Source organism: Galeopterus variegatus, unplaced genomic scaffold (assembly GCF_000696425.1).
Source record: "Galeopterus variegatus unplaced genomic scaffold, G_variegatus-3.0.2 Scaffold33, whole genome shotgun sequence".
Taxonomy (NCBI): domain Eukaryota; kingdom Metazoa; phylum Chordata; class Mammalia; order Dermoptera; family Cynocephalidae; genus Galeopterus; species Galeopterus variegatus.
This window is the reverse complement of record NW_007726144.1, coordinates 160,747-177,897: the sequence shown is the minus strand read 5'-3', so window position 1 is coordinate 177,897 and position 17,151 is coordinate 160,747. Positions and strand designations below refer to the sequence as shown.

Sequence of the window (17,151 nt, the reverse complement as noted above, 5' to 3'; positions counted from 1 at the left end):
CCCCCCCCCCCCCCCACAAACAATTTCCCCTACTGGGAATACACTTTTCCAAAGTAACTAAGCTCACGGGGCTCCCAAGCAACACAATCTCTGGTGTAAATAATCAAATCAGCAGAGGCAAGACCATGGGAGGAAAACAAAGTCCCAGACCATCGAGATGACTGTCATAGGGAAGGTGAGGCTAGAAATGTAGAAGAGATTTCATCTGAGTTGAGTTCCTTCCACAAAGACTGGAAGGTAAAAGGCAATTTCTGAGATGAGTATCGCGGGGTTCTTTGGAGCTCTGGGTGATTAAGAGTGCCAAACCAGGAGCCAAACCAGACACATTCCTCAAACAAGGAGAGGAAGCTCAGGATCTAGAGTCAGAGCATTAGGTTCACTACTATGTAATTTTAAGTCTCAACTCCTGTGAGCTTCAGTTTTCTCATCTATAAAGAGAATAATAACTGTAAGAGCTATATATCAGAATGCCTGTTAAAGCACTTTCCAAAAATCAGTAAAGTGCTGAATAAATGCTAATTATTATTATGGATCTCTCCCTACCCACTCTTCTATAAACCTTTATGGCTGGATGTAATACCACATGAGAGAACAAAGGGGTGTAGAACTTGGGCTTCCCTAAAGTACAGGACTGACTAGAGTTAGGGGTCAGACAGTATGACAAATTGTGAGAACTTTTAACCAAGAGAGAACCAGTTAACACTTGAACATTAGCTGATTAAAGTTATTGGAAAAACCCTGATTGGAGATTTCAGTAAACTATATCAGGCAGCTGGTTGATGCTACATAAAGAATACAAAGCCCAGTTGTATATACTGTGGGAGTACTTATAGACAAAAAGGCACAAGAAAAGATAATTAGATGTTATATAAAAACAGGGACCTATGTGGTGAGAGATATAGGAAAAAGAAGAAACGCAAATCAAGAAGAGTTAATCAGGTAAGAATTTACTAAGTTAGTTTTGAATTGGCATTTGACAGAGGGGAGGGACAAAAATTAACAATAAAGGAATTAAATAATTGTGGCAAACTGAATTTTCCAAAAACAACCATAATATTTCCCATCCCTGATGCTCTTCCAGAGTCTTGCCACTCCCCTCGAAGAGGTGGAATCTATATCCCCTCCCTTAATCCTGGGCAGACTTTTTTGACTCCCTCAACTAACAGACTCCCGAGGCTAACACATCACCTCTGCAAAGTCTTGGGATGCATGCTCTGGGAGCCTTCAGCCACCTGGTAAGAAATCCAGCTACCCTGAAAGTTAATCTGGAGATTTCAGGAAAGGGGGAGGTGGGGAGGGCAGAGAGAAAGAGAGATGCTGGAGGAGCTTCAGCTGTTTGAGTCCTCCTAACATAGGTGCCAGAGTGAAGAAGACTTTGAAACCCAACCCTGTCCTTATCTGACTACAACTCCACGAGAGACACATATTGAGAACTACTTAGCTCAGCCCGATCAACTTCCAGTATTATGAGCAAAATAAATGATTAGCATTATGTTAAGCCCCTGTTTGCAGAAGTTGGTTATCCGGTAATGGATAACTTGAACAATACTGATCTGTGCAAAGGCTCCAAGATCAGGACAGGTAAGTCATATCCAGGGGATGGGGACCTGGCTCATCCAGATGAAGACTACAAGATATGAGGTAATAAGATAGTAATAATAGCTGACATTTATTGAATTCTTAACTATGTGAGGGATTCTGTAAAGCACTTCATATGCATTATTTTTATTTAATCTTCAGAAGAACATTGTGATGGAAATACTATTTTTCTCCTTTTCCAAAGGGAGAAACAGGTTTAGAAGGGTTAAGTAACAGGAAACCTAGGTTGATTCAACATAAAAGCCATATTCTTATAAACTAGACTGTACTGCAACATGGTGGTGAGTAGGACTTTAAAGGAGTGACCAAGATTCCGCAAATTAAATAATATTAGAGTTGAATGGATCTCAGATATCAAATCCAACTTTCCACTTTACAATGGATGAAATTGAGGCCAGAGAGATTAAGTGATGTAGCTTAGAACTGTATCCATTCCTCAACAATAAAAACACAAATAATCCAAATAAAAATGGGCAAAGGATCTAAATAGACATTTCTCCAGAGAAGATATGCAAATAGCCAGCAAGCACACAAAAAGATGCTCAACATCTTTAGTCATTAAGGAAATACAAATCAAACCACAGTGGGATACAACTTCACACCCACTAGGATGGTTATAACCAAAAAGAAAGACAAAAACAAATACTGGTGAAGATGTGGAGAAACTGGATCCTCATAGATTGCTGGTGGGAATGTAAACTGGTGCAATCTCTTTGGAAAACAGTCTGGCAGTTTCTCAAAATGCTAAACATAGAGTTTCCATATGATCAGCAATTCCCCTCCTAGGTATATCCCCAAGAGAAATAAAGACATATGTCCACACAAAAACTTGTACACAAATGTTCATAGTAGCATTATTCATAATAGACAGAAAATGGAAACAACCCAAACGTCCATCAACTAATGAATGGATAAAAAAAAGGTGGTATGGCTATACAATGGAATATTATTCAACCATAAAAAAAGAATGAAGTACTGATACATGCTACAACATGGTTGAATCTTAAAAATATCATGCCAAGTGAAGGGAGCCAGACACAATAAGCCACATATTATATGATTTCATCTACATGAAATGTCCAGAATAGGCAAACCCATACAGACAGAAAGATTAGTGGTTTTCAGGGTCTGGGAGAAGGAGGCAATGAGGAGTGACTGCTAATGGCCCTGAGGTTTCTTTCTGGGGTGATTAAAATGTTCTGGAATTAGACAGTGATGATGGTTGCACAACCCTATGAATATACTAAAAGTCACTCTAAACTGGTGAATTGTTTCTCAATAAAGCTGTTAACCAAAAAATTGTAGGGCCGACCCCGTGGCTCCCTCAGGAGAGTGCGGCGCTGGGAGCGCCGAGGCTGTGGGTTCGGATCCTATATAGGGATGGCTGGTTCGCTCACTGGCTGAGCGCGGTGCAGACGACACCAAACCAAGGGTTGCGATCCCCTTACCGGTCACAAAAAAAAAAAAAAAAAAAAAAAAAAAATTGTACCCATTTTTCAAGAAAACTTCACTACACAGTACTAGGTATCATAATGTACAGAATATAAGGCCCCCTAGTAGCTTAAAGATGCCACACTGCTTAGTGGTAGAGTGTTGAATCACTTCTGAGACTTTACTTATTTCCCACCTCGTTGAAACCTACCAGGCCCCAGAGTGCCACTTTCCCCATCGTTAACCAACCAGGAGGCAAAGAGAGGGAGTTATCTTGTTCTTGGTTAGTGAACACAAATATCAGATCCTAAGAGGCAAGGAGATTTCATTGGAAACAGACAGAAGAACTCAGGAGACTTGAGTCCCGATCTACCTATCTTTTTCCTAGAGGTCACCTTTCACTACCATCAAGCAAACCTATTGTCTGGCTCCCTCACAAGACACTTTACACATTTTCATCACTAAGACTTGCCAGTGGTACAGGAAAATGGAAACAGCACTAGGCTAGGGCTTGGTAGGAACAGTTTTTGGGTTTTTTTTTTTTTTTTAATTCCAACTCCATTACTTCTAGTTTATGGACCTTAGGTAAGTCACTAAAACCTCCCTGAGCTTAGGCAAGTCACTATAGGCAAGTCCCATCTATAAAATGAGAATGAAAACCTTTGCATTGCCTCAATGAGATAATGGACAAAAACAACTTTATCAACTACATATTGTACTTCAGAAATACAAAGGAGCACCATTATTACTGCACTCTTATCTCAGTCCTAAGTCTTCCATTCTCCTCTCCCCATCAGTCCCATCCTCCACTACATTGAAAACTGACTTCTCCTCTGGACTCTAATCTTTCCTTTAATCCTGTCTTATCTCCCCTCCTGCCTCCCTCACAGCAGTTATGAACCCAGGTCTTAACTAAATTCATTTATGGTTTGGATCATCATCATAATAATAATGTTATATACTTGTTATCTGTCTTGCTCCAACAGAACGTTTAAGTTCCAGAACACTGCCTAACATCTAAGATGTACTTAATAAATGTGTTGAACGAATAAAAAAATTCCCATATTCCAGAGGAACAAGTGGGTAGTAGGATCTTAATAAGGGAGTGGTCTCTCCCTGCATGCTTGCCCAGTCCTTTCTCAATCCACCAGGCCTCAAGTTTAGGACTTGTGAAACGAAGTGTTTCTACATAAGCTAAAACAAGAGTACAGCTATTAGCCCTAGATTAGGTTAAGAGAACCCGGACTTCTTTTGGGTTTCTGATTGCTTCATTAAATGATCCAAAGGCCTCAAGTGGTGTTTAGGAAACCTGCTAGCACAGGAATTGCCAGGCCTTATACTGCACCTACCATTATCTCCTGACCCACACCCACAGCTCAGGCTCAAGGCCATTGGTATGGAGAACCTAGGGGGATTTCTGGAAATCATGAGAAATGACCCACTGATTCACAGAACAAAATGAAAAGTGGGAGAAGAGGGCGAGACTAAAGGTCAGGGGATCCTTGGAAACCTCAGTATGTGAACTCAATTTCAAGGGAAGTGACAAAGGCCCTCGAATAGAACCCCACGACAGCATGGGATCCCTTCTCCCAACCCTTGAACAAAGTAGCCATCAGTGTTGGTGTGGGTTGCTGCAAGGCAGGAACAACCAACCACGCTGTAGAAGGACATTCTAGAGAAACAAGCTCTTTCAGTACAGAAAACACATTTTTAGAACTCTGACAATATTCTAAGAGGAATCAATGACATTACAAGGATTTTCCCCACTGGAAAATTCAGAACCAGGGAGCAGTTTGGGGAACCATTTTAGAAAATGTATTCTCTCACTTAATCCAAAACTGAATTATTAAAATTATATAGATTTGATCTTGACATTTACTATAAGCTTTGACATTTCTTTTTTTTTTTTTTTGTCTTTTTGTCTTTTTCCGTGTCCGGCAACGGATCGCAACCCTCAGTGTTGCCCCCGTACCGGACCGGGGACCGGCAACGGGATCGCAACCCTCGGCGTTGCTCCCGCGCCTCGCTCAGCCAGTGAGCGGGAACCGGTCCGTATGTGGGATCCGAACCCTCGGGCGGGAGCGCCACCGCGCTTCCCAAGCGGCGCACTATCCAGTGCGCCACCGGGCCGGCCCAAGCTTTGACATTTCTATAGGATTAACTTTCTTTTGGGGGGGCTTTAATTTTGAAATTACAAAAAATTTTATAAACCCACCATCCTTAAAGATCTCTAGTAGGTAGGATTTATTAACCCCTGTGTCAGAGGTAGACAGAAAAGTGCTAAGCAAGATTTCACATATGAGAAGCTCAGAAATTCTACTTTAGTTAGTTCACCTGGTTCAATTTGATTTATTTAAACAATATTTATGGAATGTGTACTGCATGGCAGGCACTAGGTACTAAGGTTACAGAGTGACCAGTCCTTTGCCCACAAGGTGTTCACAACCAATTGAAGAAATTCACAACAGAGTGCAACCACAGATATATAAGTTTTGGAACAGACAGTTAACAACAAAAGTTCTGTTACAAGAACATAAAAAGAGCTAATTGAGAGCACAGATGTCATAAGGCAGTGTCTCTCAAAGTATGGAATGCCAGTGTCAGCATCACCTGGGATGTTGTTAAAAATGCAAATTCTCAGGGCTTGACCTCAACCTAAACTTACTGGGTCAGAAATTTAAGGGTGTGGCCAGCAATTTGTAGTTTAACAAGCTCTCCAGCTGATTCTGATGTATACTAACAATTGAGAACCTTTGACATAGGGTAACACAGTCTTTGTTTTTTTTTTTTTTTTTTTTTTTGTGACCGGTAAGGGGATCGCAACCCTTGCCTTGGTTGTCATCCGTACCACGCTCAGCCAGTGAGCGCACCGGCCATCCCTATATAGGATCTGAACCCGAGGCGGGAGCGCCGCTGTGCTCCCAGTGCCGCACTCTCCCGAGTGAGCCACGGGGTTGGCCCGGGTAACACAGTCTTACCTTGAAAAAATAAATTCAAAGTCCTATTGACAGGGACCAGGAGCTACATTTTTTCCTCCTTTCTGACCAAACTTCATAAAATAATTGACTATATTGTCATTTATCATTATTTCCTCACCTCTTCTCACTTTGACCCACTGCAAACTGGCTCCTGCCCTCACCACTGCCCAGAAATCATTCTCCAAGGCCATGAACATCCTTTGAGTTACTAAATGCAGACATTTCTCTGTCCTTTTCATCCTTGACCTCTTGGGAGCATCTGCCAATGTTGACCACTCCCTCCCTTCATCTCTGAGATTCCACACTGCCCTGGCTCCTGTTTTTGTCACTCCCTGCCAGTCTCTTCTGTGGGCTCCTCTTCCTCACCTTTAAATTTAAATGTACTGCCCCTCAGCGTTCTGTCCAAGGCCCTCTTCTCGCTCTGTACCCTGTCTCTGGAGAGTCTTAGGCTTTGACCACTCTGCCTAGATGTTGATGACCCGCCAATGTGATTCTCTATCCCAGAACACTCTCCCAGCCTCCAGACATGTATCCAGTTGCCTGCTGAACATCTTCCCTTGGATCTCCCAAGGCACTTCAAACTCGACATGTCCAAAAGGGATGCTGACCCATCCCCTTCCTTCCTTCAATCATGCTCTTCCTCTAGAGTTCCTTTTCTCATTAAAGAGTACTGCCCAGTAGACCAAGCCAAGAATAAGGGTGTCACTCTGGCCCTACACTCTCCTTCATGCCTCCCTCTCCCATATAATCAACGACCTAATCTCTAATCTCTTATTTTTCTCCATTTCCAATGTCACTTATGTGGTAGAGGCCATGCTCATCTCTTGCCCAGGTTACAATGGTCTCCTCTCTCTACTCTTTCATTCCTTCAATACAATGTACACACTGTAGCCAAGGTGATTTTGTTTTTGCAAAAGTGTATCTGATAATGGCACCTCCTACTTAAAAATCTCACAATGGTACTTCCATTATCCTTGAGATAAAGTCCAAAACCCCTAACAGAGCACTACATGGTCCTTAGGCCCTGGCTCCTACTATTCTCCTATTCTCCAGTTTTCATTCAATTCATTGTGTCACTATAGATAACAGCTAATTTCAATACCTAGAACACCATGCTCTTTCTTGCATTCAGGTTTCTGTACATACTGTTCCTGACTTTTCCTCTCTCCAGCCTGGCTCTCAGTTTTTGGTCTCAATTTAAAAGTCCCTTCCTCCAGGAAACCTTCTTTAGATATCCCTCCCACGTGCTTCAACTGATATTACAGGAGTAAGTTCAGGTGCCATCAAACAGTTCTTGCTTACTTCTGTCTCCCCCAACATAACCATAAGCTCCTTGAGGGCAGGGTATGCAACATATTCATGTTGAAGCCCCAGTGTCTAGCACCACAGCATGTGAATATCTGTTCAATGGACCAACCTTCTTATTTGAGGGACAGCATGAATGTTCCTAAACCTCAAACCTTGTTCCTGTGAAGACACTGAAACCCTAGTGTTTTTTTTCCCCTGTCCCTAGAGCTCTGAGGAGAAGAGGGTCTGCAGTTCTAGCCTTACACAAGGTCTCATTCACACAGCTATTTACTACACTCTCTCCAGCCACCTCCCCCCAGAACAACGGTGGCCTTTCTCTGCACAGCAGTATCTTAGAAGGAAGCTTCTGAGGGCCCTGCTCTGGGAAATGAATGGGGCCAGCCTGGGGCAGGCAGGACAATAGCAGGGTGGGCCCTGTGCCCGTCAGACCCCTGCAGGGAAAGGCAGCCTGGAAACTAAGCCGCCAATGAGGAAATCCCCAGAATTTTGAAAGGCTGAAGGCAAGCAACCCCAACAAGGCTGCTCTGTCCCTAGAAGAAATAACAAGTACCCAAGACCTAGCACCCAGTAAGAACAAGGGGAATTCTTGGTCTCTGTTCCTGGCAGCAGCGTTTCGAGTTATTTTCTTGAAATCCCTTGGCTAGGCATGAAGGAAATTAGCAATGTCAAGAATGAGCAAACAAGAGTGAGGAAACAGCAGGTAAGGAGTATATCTTGTGTAAAGTGAACTAAACTAGGCACTAAAAGACAACCCAGAAAAATGAAGAGACACTGCTCTTGAACTCTGAGTAACAGGATAAGACATAGTAACCAACATAAAGCATGCAAAGAATGGAATAGAACCAACATTTATACTAGTTTACCATGTGCTAAGTATTCTGCTAGAACTTTTATATAAATTACTTTATACAAACAAAAGATAATAGAGTCAAATTACTATATGTATGTGCAAAAGGAGTGTTGAATAATATAAATGTGTAGGGTCTGATGGTGTTAACCAGAAAAGGTTTCCTTGAAGGAAATAAGACTAATGGAGTTGGGAGGAGACAGAGAACACTGATATAAAGGTGTGGAAAGAGTGATGTGGGCCCAGGAAACAGACTAGTCTCCCTGAAGCAGGGTGGCAGGTACAGTGATAAGATCTATAATTAGTGAGATGAAGCTGAATTGAAGAAAGAAATCATGAATCCCAAGCTGGGGAGCTTGGGCTAGAAAGGAAAGACATTGTGGGTTTCTAACAACGAAAATTCTGCCTTAGTATGAGATCTTAGGCACCTGATTTTTAACTCCTGTCCTCTGTTCAATATGTTCTCATAGCCATGCCTGTCAGTCCTTAGTTGAGAATCAGCATAGGACTGAGGGTAACGCAAGCGTGGATCCTCTAGTGGCAACTGAGGAGAGTTCAGGCCAATCTGGGGTCCTTACCAAACCAAATACCTTAACAACACTCACCATATGTTTGGCACTACAGAAGTCACAAAATGCTTTCACACGAATCATTCTGATTGCACATCTCCTTAGTGGCTGAGCTGGGGCTCATACAATGATCGTCTCATTTAAAGTCCAATATTCTCTATAATAATATGCTACTAGGATGGTTTCTAGATAGATAGCTCTCTAGGCCTGGAGTTTGGTCTGCTACGTGGGAATGGTGTATGACTGATTAATCAGGATCCATCAAATATATGCTAATCTCCTCAAATCATGACCTAATTTCCTAAGGGACCTCTCAGAACTGACTCCCCTTCTTCCCTCTCTCTAGAAGGCTGCACTGAAGAACTCTAAAACTGGTAGAGATGACCTAACCTAAGGGTCTTTGCAAGATAAGTATCATCCAATATGCTGCATTCAGTGAATTGGTGGGTACCGATGAGAGACAAAATGACTTTTAATGTGAAGGTCCTTGTCTTTCCATCAATAGCACTACCCTTTCTCCTAGTTGACCAGTCTCAAAAACTCGGGAACCAAATTTGATTCAGCCCTAACGTATCTTGTTGATTCTCCTTCCAAAATGTTTTTTGAATCCTGCCTCTCCTGTTTGTCTCCACCATAACCACTCTGATTCAAATACTCATTATCTTTTGCAGAGATTGCTACAAAAACTCCTTCCTTCCTCACCCCAAGCTCTCTTTCAATCTACATATCAATATCACAATTCTCTCTTTAAACACTATTTTTATTACCATGTAATACATAAACCTTCACTGACTCCCTTCCGCCTACCACATAAAGTTTAAATACCTTTATCCCCATCCCACCCCCACCTGTCAACCTAATTTCTCTCTGCTCGTCAAAGACCGACACAATCTTACACTGTGAGACCTCATCACGCTTGGTTCTACCCCAGAACCTTTGCTTATGTTGTGGTTTTTCCCCCTTTGTCTGAAATGACTTCCTCTCTTTTTTCCACTTAAATAATTTCTAACTACCCTCCCACTGGCTATTCTCATTAGCATCAACCCTCCTAAATGTACCTTTTTGGTGTACATAAACTCTTCCCTAAAAGTACCTTTTATGTACATAAAGATTCAGCAATTATGCTGAATTTTGAATTATCTTTTTATTGTTTTGTGTTTCATTTATAACATTTCCCAACAAGAATGTAAGTTCCACATTCTTGAATATTATCTACCAGAACACCAAGAACTGAGCTGAGCAAGGAGCCATTTGATAAATATTTGCAATCCAACCAATTGGCTGCCAAGTGCCAAAGATCATAGGTCACTTGGAAGGCTGCTAGATTGGTTCTCCAGGTGATTTGAGAACAGGCCATGACTGGTGACTACAGATCCCATCACACCATTTCGTAGTAGCTGCTCCCAAATACTGAGGAGAAAGGAGCAAGGGCTGGAATTCAAGATTCTGAAATTACTTCACTCTAGCTTTTCAAAGACATATTCATGTCTTAGTTCACTGTTCTTTAGAATGAGGGGGGAAATCTTAAATAAGTCAACAAAAATGATAGAGGGAAACTAGTGACTTTAGGGCATATACAGAAATCAGAATTAAAAGACAATAAAATGGTTTTAAATTATAGCAAAGGAAAGTTTGGTATCCAAGAGAATTTATAATAGTTGAACTTATGAAACCACTTTCCACAGAGATCACTGAAAATGGGAGAAACCCTTGACCTACGTTTAGTAGCTCAAGAGACACTCTATTTGGAGTCAAAAGGAAAGGCAAGGTGATCCCTTAAGGTCCTACAATACTTCTGTGATTTTTCCCTCAAATATGTCCAACTGCTTTAAGGGTGTCCTTCCAGATCTTAAAAAAACTTCTTCAAAATCCTACTCCAAGTCTATTAAAGACCACATATTTCCCAGTTCCTCCCCAAGTTTCCACATCCCTATACTTCCATTTTCCTCTCCCATTTCATCAGGCAGTTCCGTTCTGTTCTCTTGTGGAACTTTCATTTTCACTGGTTTTCAGGAAGGTGGGATAATGATTCTTGAAAAAAAGTCCTGGCTCACTGAAGAAAGAACCCAAAGCATTCTGTTTCTAGAGACCCAAAGAAGGTAATAACTAGAAGGAATCCAATCTTAGGGTTTGGCTAGCCTAATTTGCTCATTTTTCCAGATAAGAAAACTGAAGTCTAGAGTAGGTAAGCACTGTTCCAATGTCACTCACCTAGTTGGTTGCAAAGCTGGCCCCGTTAACTCAGATGCCTGTGCTCTTCCCTCAGAACTCCAAGCCTCCTTTCACAGGAGTGAAAGTCCTTAACGAAGTCATGATTTTTTTTTTTTTTTTTTTTTTTGAGACCACAGAATCAGCAACTTCTTTAGTCTTGCTTACAACATGGGCAAAAGAGTGACCTTGGATGCTACTAGCAGGTCTATGCTTGGGTCTTTTCTCAATATGGTAAAGATGTGAAGCAGATTCAGTCAATGTAGATTAAAATAACTCTTATATTTGAGACCACAGAATCAGCAACTTCTTTAGTCTTGCTTACAACATGGGCAAAAGAGTGACCCTGGATGCTACTAGCAGGTCTATGCTTGGGTCTTTTCTCAATATGGTAATGATGTGAAGCAGATTCAGTCAATGTAGATTAAAATAACTCTTATGTTTTATAGAACTTTATGATTAACAAAGCCTTTTCACATATATCAGAATCCCAGACCTTTAAAGCAGTAAGGAACACTATCCAAACTCTAGAGTTTCTAAATTCTATTCTATAGAAGTTGTGAGCTTCTAGAATTCCTTTGTCTTTATACTAATTTGGGGACTAGCTACATGTCCTTCAAAAATCGTTATTTTTGATGAACTCACATTATCATTTTTCATATTTTTTGTTTCGTCTCCTAAATGGGAGGACAGAGGCTCTGACAGTACCTTGACTATGAAAAAAGCTAAATAAATTTATTAACCAAAGAGTGCTCTTTTGGAAATGTTTTTGAGTATGTGAAGTTAAGCTTAGCCTGCTCCTGCTTATAATGGCGACTAATTGCCAAATGGTTACTCTGCAAATCCACTGCCATCTCTCATTTCTCATCCCTAGATGGGAATGAGGGTACATTCTGGAAAAGACTCGGCATTTCAGGGAACTTTACGATTTGTAGCTCTGGATCCCTGTCACCATTTTGGGAGGCCAGCCTTCTAAACTAGGTAGAAGCTCAGCTAAATGCCTGCGGATTTCTTGGTCCGAGGGCACCATAACGACCAGGAGTCAGAGATCCCTGATAGGGAACAGTTGCTGGGTCTGGATTTACTTTGAATTAGGAAAGTCATATGCTTCTAAGACAAGGAACAGCCAGAGATCACAAAACGAATCCTTTCTATCCCCATCAATGAAAGACATCTAAGTGAGCCAAGGTAGATGAAGTCTCTCTCATTCATCAAAATTCCTCAGAAGGAGATTCAATAACCTTCTTCTCACATATCATCACTCAACCCTGGCCATTGGAAAAGTATTCCTTCTTCCTACTTCATGCACTTATGCAACAACAAAGCCTTTCACTCTTGTTTGAATTCTTCAAAACAATGGAAAGATCTTTCAGTCACCCTTAATTTGTTTTAGGCTACTTAGCTCACAAAGTAGTATATGAACTAAATCAAATCCATGAGTTTACCATCTAAAAATTTATATAGAGTTTTACAGTTTAGGAAGCAATTTGCAATATATTATCTCGTTTGATTTGCTCCTTTCAACAGCCCTGTGAGAGAGAGGCAATAAACATTATAATCCTCAAATGGCACACTATGTAAAAATGCTTGTGAACTGGAAAGTACTTTACATAAACATGCTACTACTGCTTTACACATGAGGAAGCTAAAGGAGGTGTGTGACTTGCCGAAGGTCACATAGTTAAGGGGAAAGCGAGGGCTCAAACCAAGGACTATCGGCTTAAATGTAGTACTTCCTTGTCTGGTTTGGTCCTCATCTGACTGAACTTTGTACAGAGAAAATCTGTTTCATGGATGCAAACTCCTAACCCATCTGGCCACCTCAAAGACATTTGTTATGAGGAACTAGGCAAATGAATGCAGATGGTTTAGCAAAACTCATTATCACGCCTATAAAAATAATTCCATATCATTATCTCTGTTTGCAATATTAAACACATTTTTTAGAAACTCTTGAATATAATATATATTAATGGGCAATAAGTTGTCAATGGAGAAAAACTGAAAAGGACACGAACAGCCACACTTTAGCCTGTCTTTCAGTAACAAGCGATTAACACTAATAGATAAAGATTAGTTGCAAATACTTTATGCTTTCTCTTGACCCAGGAGTCACTCCCCAACAGGGAGGTAAAGGGAGTAAAAGAATGCCAAATAAACATACCAAAGTCTTCTTACTTTAAGCCACAATCTCTCTCTAAATGCATGGTCCTCCATCATGTTGCTTATCTTCTAGAAAACACACATCACCTAGAAACCTTCTCTAATTGATTTTATTTTGATTACATTTTAAATTAACACATGGATGTTGAAACAACCTGAAGTGGAAGTATTTATACTTGCTGATACATTCCTTTCAACATTCATTTGTCAAATAGTTCTTCAGCACTTAACCACATGCAAAGCAGTAAGCTAGAAATGCAGGACACAACACAAGCAAACCAAACACAGTCTCTGCTTTCATGGAGATTACAGTCTAGCGTTGCTTTTATATGGTCTTTTGTAGTCTTATATGTTTCCTAGTTCCCCGATTAGACTGCATGCTCTTTGTGAGCAAAAACTGTATACTTTACTTTTCTAGAATATTCTTATAACACCTTACACTACACTCTCTACATAGCAAACTGATAAACTAAGAGAGAATCCATGACCCCATAATCTGCAGCATTTCCTTCCACTCAATCCCTCCAGTATGGACATCAAAAGATCCAACAGAATGAGCCTACAGCTAAGGGGCAAATTCCAGTGCAGCTAACTGCAGGTATCTAGAAGGGGACCTGGGTCCTAGAACTGACCCTCTTAATGGGGAAGAGAATCAGGCAGGGGTGGAGGCAAGGAATGCCCTCACCCTGCAAAGCTGCATTATCCCACAGGAGAAAATGGTACTTTAACTATAGAAATTATAGGTATGAACCCCACGATTGTTAAACAGAAAAGTACAAGGGAACTTGTACTTGACTGCTGAAGAACATCTTATCCTACTGCCAAAGACATAAAATAAAATGGTGTCCCAAACATTCTACAGGACTGATACACAAACCCAAAAAAGCCACAGATTCAGACTCAGAATACCTGTGTTTAGTCCAGATTCTGCCACTAGTCAAGCCAGGTATCCTCTCTGAGGCTCAGTTTCCCTTCTGTAAAATGGTTATAATAACCTCTGATTTGTCTACCTCACAGAAACCTTGTGAAGTTCAAATGAGATGTGTTTTACAAAAGTATTTAGGAAACTGTAACATGCTATACAAATCCTATGATTTATGTTTGTGAGGATTTCCATACTCCCAGAGGAGCATCTCACATCAATCCACAAATCCTCATTGCATCCTCCTTCTTGCACCCTCCAAGACCTGTGTTTCCATCTTCCTACATACCTGAATTCACATCCTCTTAAAAAGGCAAGTGCACTAATTCCCACACTCCAAGAGGATGAAAAGCGAAGAAGGGCAAACATGTCAACCATTTCAACCCCTTGCCTTGACATGCCTCAGTTCTTCCTTTCCAATGGTCAAAATACAGAGAGGCCAACACAAAGAGGAAGGGAGATTCAATCCAACCATACAGGCTTTGCGGTTGTTTGCCTCCTCTTCTCCACTGCCAAGTCAGTTCCCTGTCTGGGGACTGCTGAACTAATCTAAACGAGACTCTGAGGCAATACAGAGATTAGTGTTTGGGAGAGAGAGATTATATGCATTTTAGGCCACATTCCACAGCCAAAAGCAAATTATTATTAGCATGGATAACTGAAGGTTAAATGGACACAGAGAGGGCAATTGCTCCCTTGCAAATATTCTTCCCTATATCTCCAATATTTTTTCCAGGCCCAGACCTTTCATTTGCTTGTTCAGCCCTTCAACCATCCATCTATCTAGTTAGGACGTGTGCAGCACCCAGAAAACATAACCCCCTCAAGATTCTCAAGGTGGGAAGGGTTGAGGAGGGGCAGAGGAGGGAGGGAAAAGGCAAACACCTTATAAAGTTGTACCAAGCCTTTGGAGGGAAGAATTACAGCCACAATGTAATGTTACCAGTGATAGGGAAGGCTGGGCAGACTCTTGGGGGGAGGGGCATCATGTGCTCAGACTGAGAGTTAGTGCCTTGGCCCACCGGGCCAAGGAGCCCAAAACAAGTCCTTCCGGCTCTAGGGGAGAGGAAAGGCCCATTTTGCAGAGTCAAGCTTATTGAGAACAGCTTGGAAGATTAAACTTAGCGCATCAGCTGGTTGGCAAGTCTCAATTTAAACTCTAAGTTTGGAGAGGAGTAAATTCTAAATGTAACCTATGCATTTTGGGGCAGTATCAGCCACTGGTAAAAATCCAGACCTATATGGGTGCAAAGGGTGCTTCTGTCCCATCATTCAGGCCAAGAACATCCCCCTCATTCTAGAAATGGGATCCATTGTATCACTAAGCCCCACCATTCCATAACAACCAGCCTGGTGAAGGCCCACACCCCTACCAGGCCCCTTCCCCCAGCAGGTCCAACACCTAAAGCTAGTCCCAATACACCTCTCACATGACCAGGCTTGAGCCTCCCTTCCAAGGCTGGCAAGTTGGGGACCTCAATTCAGCCTCTAGCCTGGCAAAAGTCAAAAGCCATTGGAAGCATTTCCCCTTCCTTGCCCTGCTTGCCTCACTGTTTATTGCTTATATTAAAAAGACACTGAATCAGGAGGTATATTTTGAACACGGACACACACACAGAGAACATAAACACATATGCCCACAGTCCCCAGAGACCAATGCTCCTACCCCAATTTCCACATACCCTTTTTTTGCAACCTTTTATCAAAATGTAACCCTTTCCTCCTCCTAATAATTGAAAAGCCAAATTATTAGCAAACCTACCTGTCTATACTCTGGGGTAACCTTACACTCATGGTTTCTTGGTATCTCCACGGTTCCAGAATCCTGTAGCTTTGGTGTCTTGATCAGGATTGAATCACTTGCAGTTTTTAAGAAGGGTTAACAGGAGGGCCTAGCAACTTGAAGATTGAATCCTTTTTCCTCCAGCTCTCAGGACCCTGGTAACTGAAGCTCCATTCTACTTCTACCAGTAAACATGGTCTTCTTTCTTAGTCCCTTTTCCCCTCCCCACTCTTAAAAAAAAAAAAAAAAAAGAAAGAAAGGAAGAGAGGAAAAACTATGACCTTCTGAGAAACCAAAACCCAACCACAAATCTCTTCAAGGTTAGCGCTATGAGCTAAAAAATGAATCACAGAAAGAATGTGCTTTCAAAATATCAGTCTTAACTGCAAAATACAGATAAAACCCATCCTTTAAATACAGTTTTCCCAGCTGTCCTTCTGTTAGCAAGACAGCCTCTACCTCCAAAGGGGGGGAAAATAATTTTCTGGTCTCCAATGCTTAAAATGACAACAGCAGATATATTTGAGAGAAGAAAAAAAAAAAAAAAAAAAAAAGGGATGAATAAATCCGAAATGGCACTTGGAAAAAATCTTCCAGCTGATTTGCACAATAAAATAAATAAAATCATACAATATGTATGGACACAACAGCACTCCCAAGCCCAGTGCAATGCTGGGAACCAAAATGGGTTTCCTTAAAAAGAAAAAAAAGGAAAGAAAAAGCTTTTACATTAAAGATTTTGGAAACTCTTAAATGAGCCAATGGCACAAAAAAAAAAAAAAAAGAAAAAAAGAAAAAAATTCAAAGAACACCTGAAATGCAATGCTTTTTTTTACCCCTAAAATGGTAGCAATAACCATAAACCTGAGAGAATCTCTGAAAAATATTCTCTCCTTTTCTTTTTCCTTTAAACTTGCAGGTTCCTCCGCCTACCCCAGCCTGTTTCTCAGACCCAGCCTGCGTTCGGCCTTTTTCTGAAAGACAATTTCCTGAGTTAGTTCTCCTGTTTTGCTCCTCCACATCCAGGCTCCGAAAACCTCTCTTGCCTCAGCCTCCATGAAACGGAGATTTCGCTTCCTCCCGTTCCCCTTCTCTCTCTCTCGCCCGGCCAGAAAAAACTGCTCCTTATTATTATTCCTTTGGCTTATTATTGTGGATCTGAGTTCGGGGTGGGTTTTTCCTCCACACCAGCCTCCTCGAAAATCCGATCGCCTCGCTCCTCTCGGCCTCTCTTTTTCTTCCCTTTCCGCCCCTGCCTAAGCTCACAGGCAGGAGCCCACCGTGCCTCGCGCAGGACGCCGGCCGGGCCTCCGGCTCCCGTCCGGGCTCGCCCCGCTCGCCCC

General features: G+C 41.6%; 1 protein-coding gene across 6 annotated transcripts in view; it reads right to left on the bottom strand.

Moving 5' to 3' along the window:
• ARHGEF11 (Rho guanine nucleotide exchange factor (GEF) 11) overlaps positions 1–17,002 on the bottom strand; it is a 111,470-nt gene extending 94,468 nt beyond the window's left edge. For 4 of the 6 annotated variants that reach the window (XM_008570198.1, XM_008570206.1, XM_008570222.1 and 1 more), the window contains exon 1: positions 15,788–16,045. In XM_008570198.1, coding sequence (XP_008568420.1) covers positions 15,788–15,819 — 32 coding nt within the window. In that variant the 5' untranslated portion in view covers positions 15,820–16,045. Of the gene's footprint in view, positions 1–15,787 lie in introns of all 6 variants that reach the window. The other 2 variants (XM_008570214.1, XM_008570230.1) reach the window with 1 other exon arrangement.
• Between the last annotated feature and the right edge of the window lie 149 nt (positions 17,003–17,151).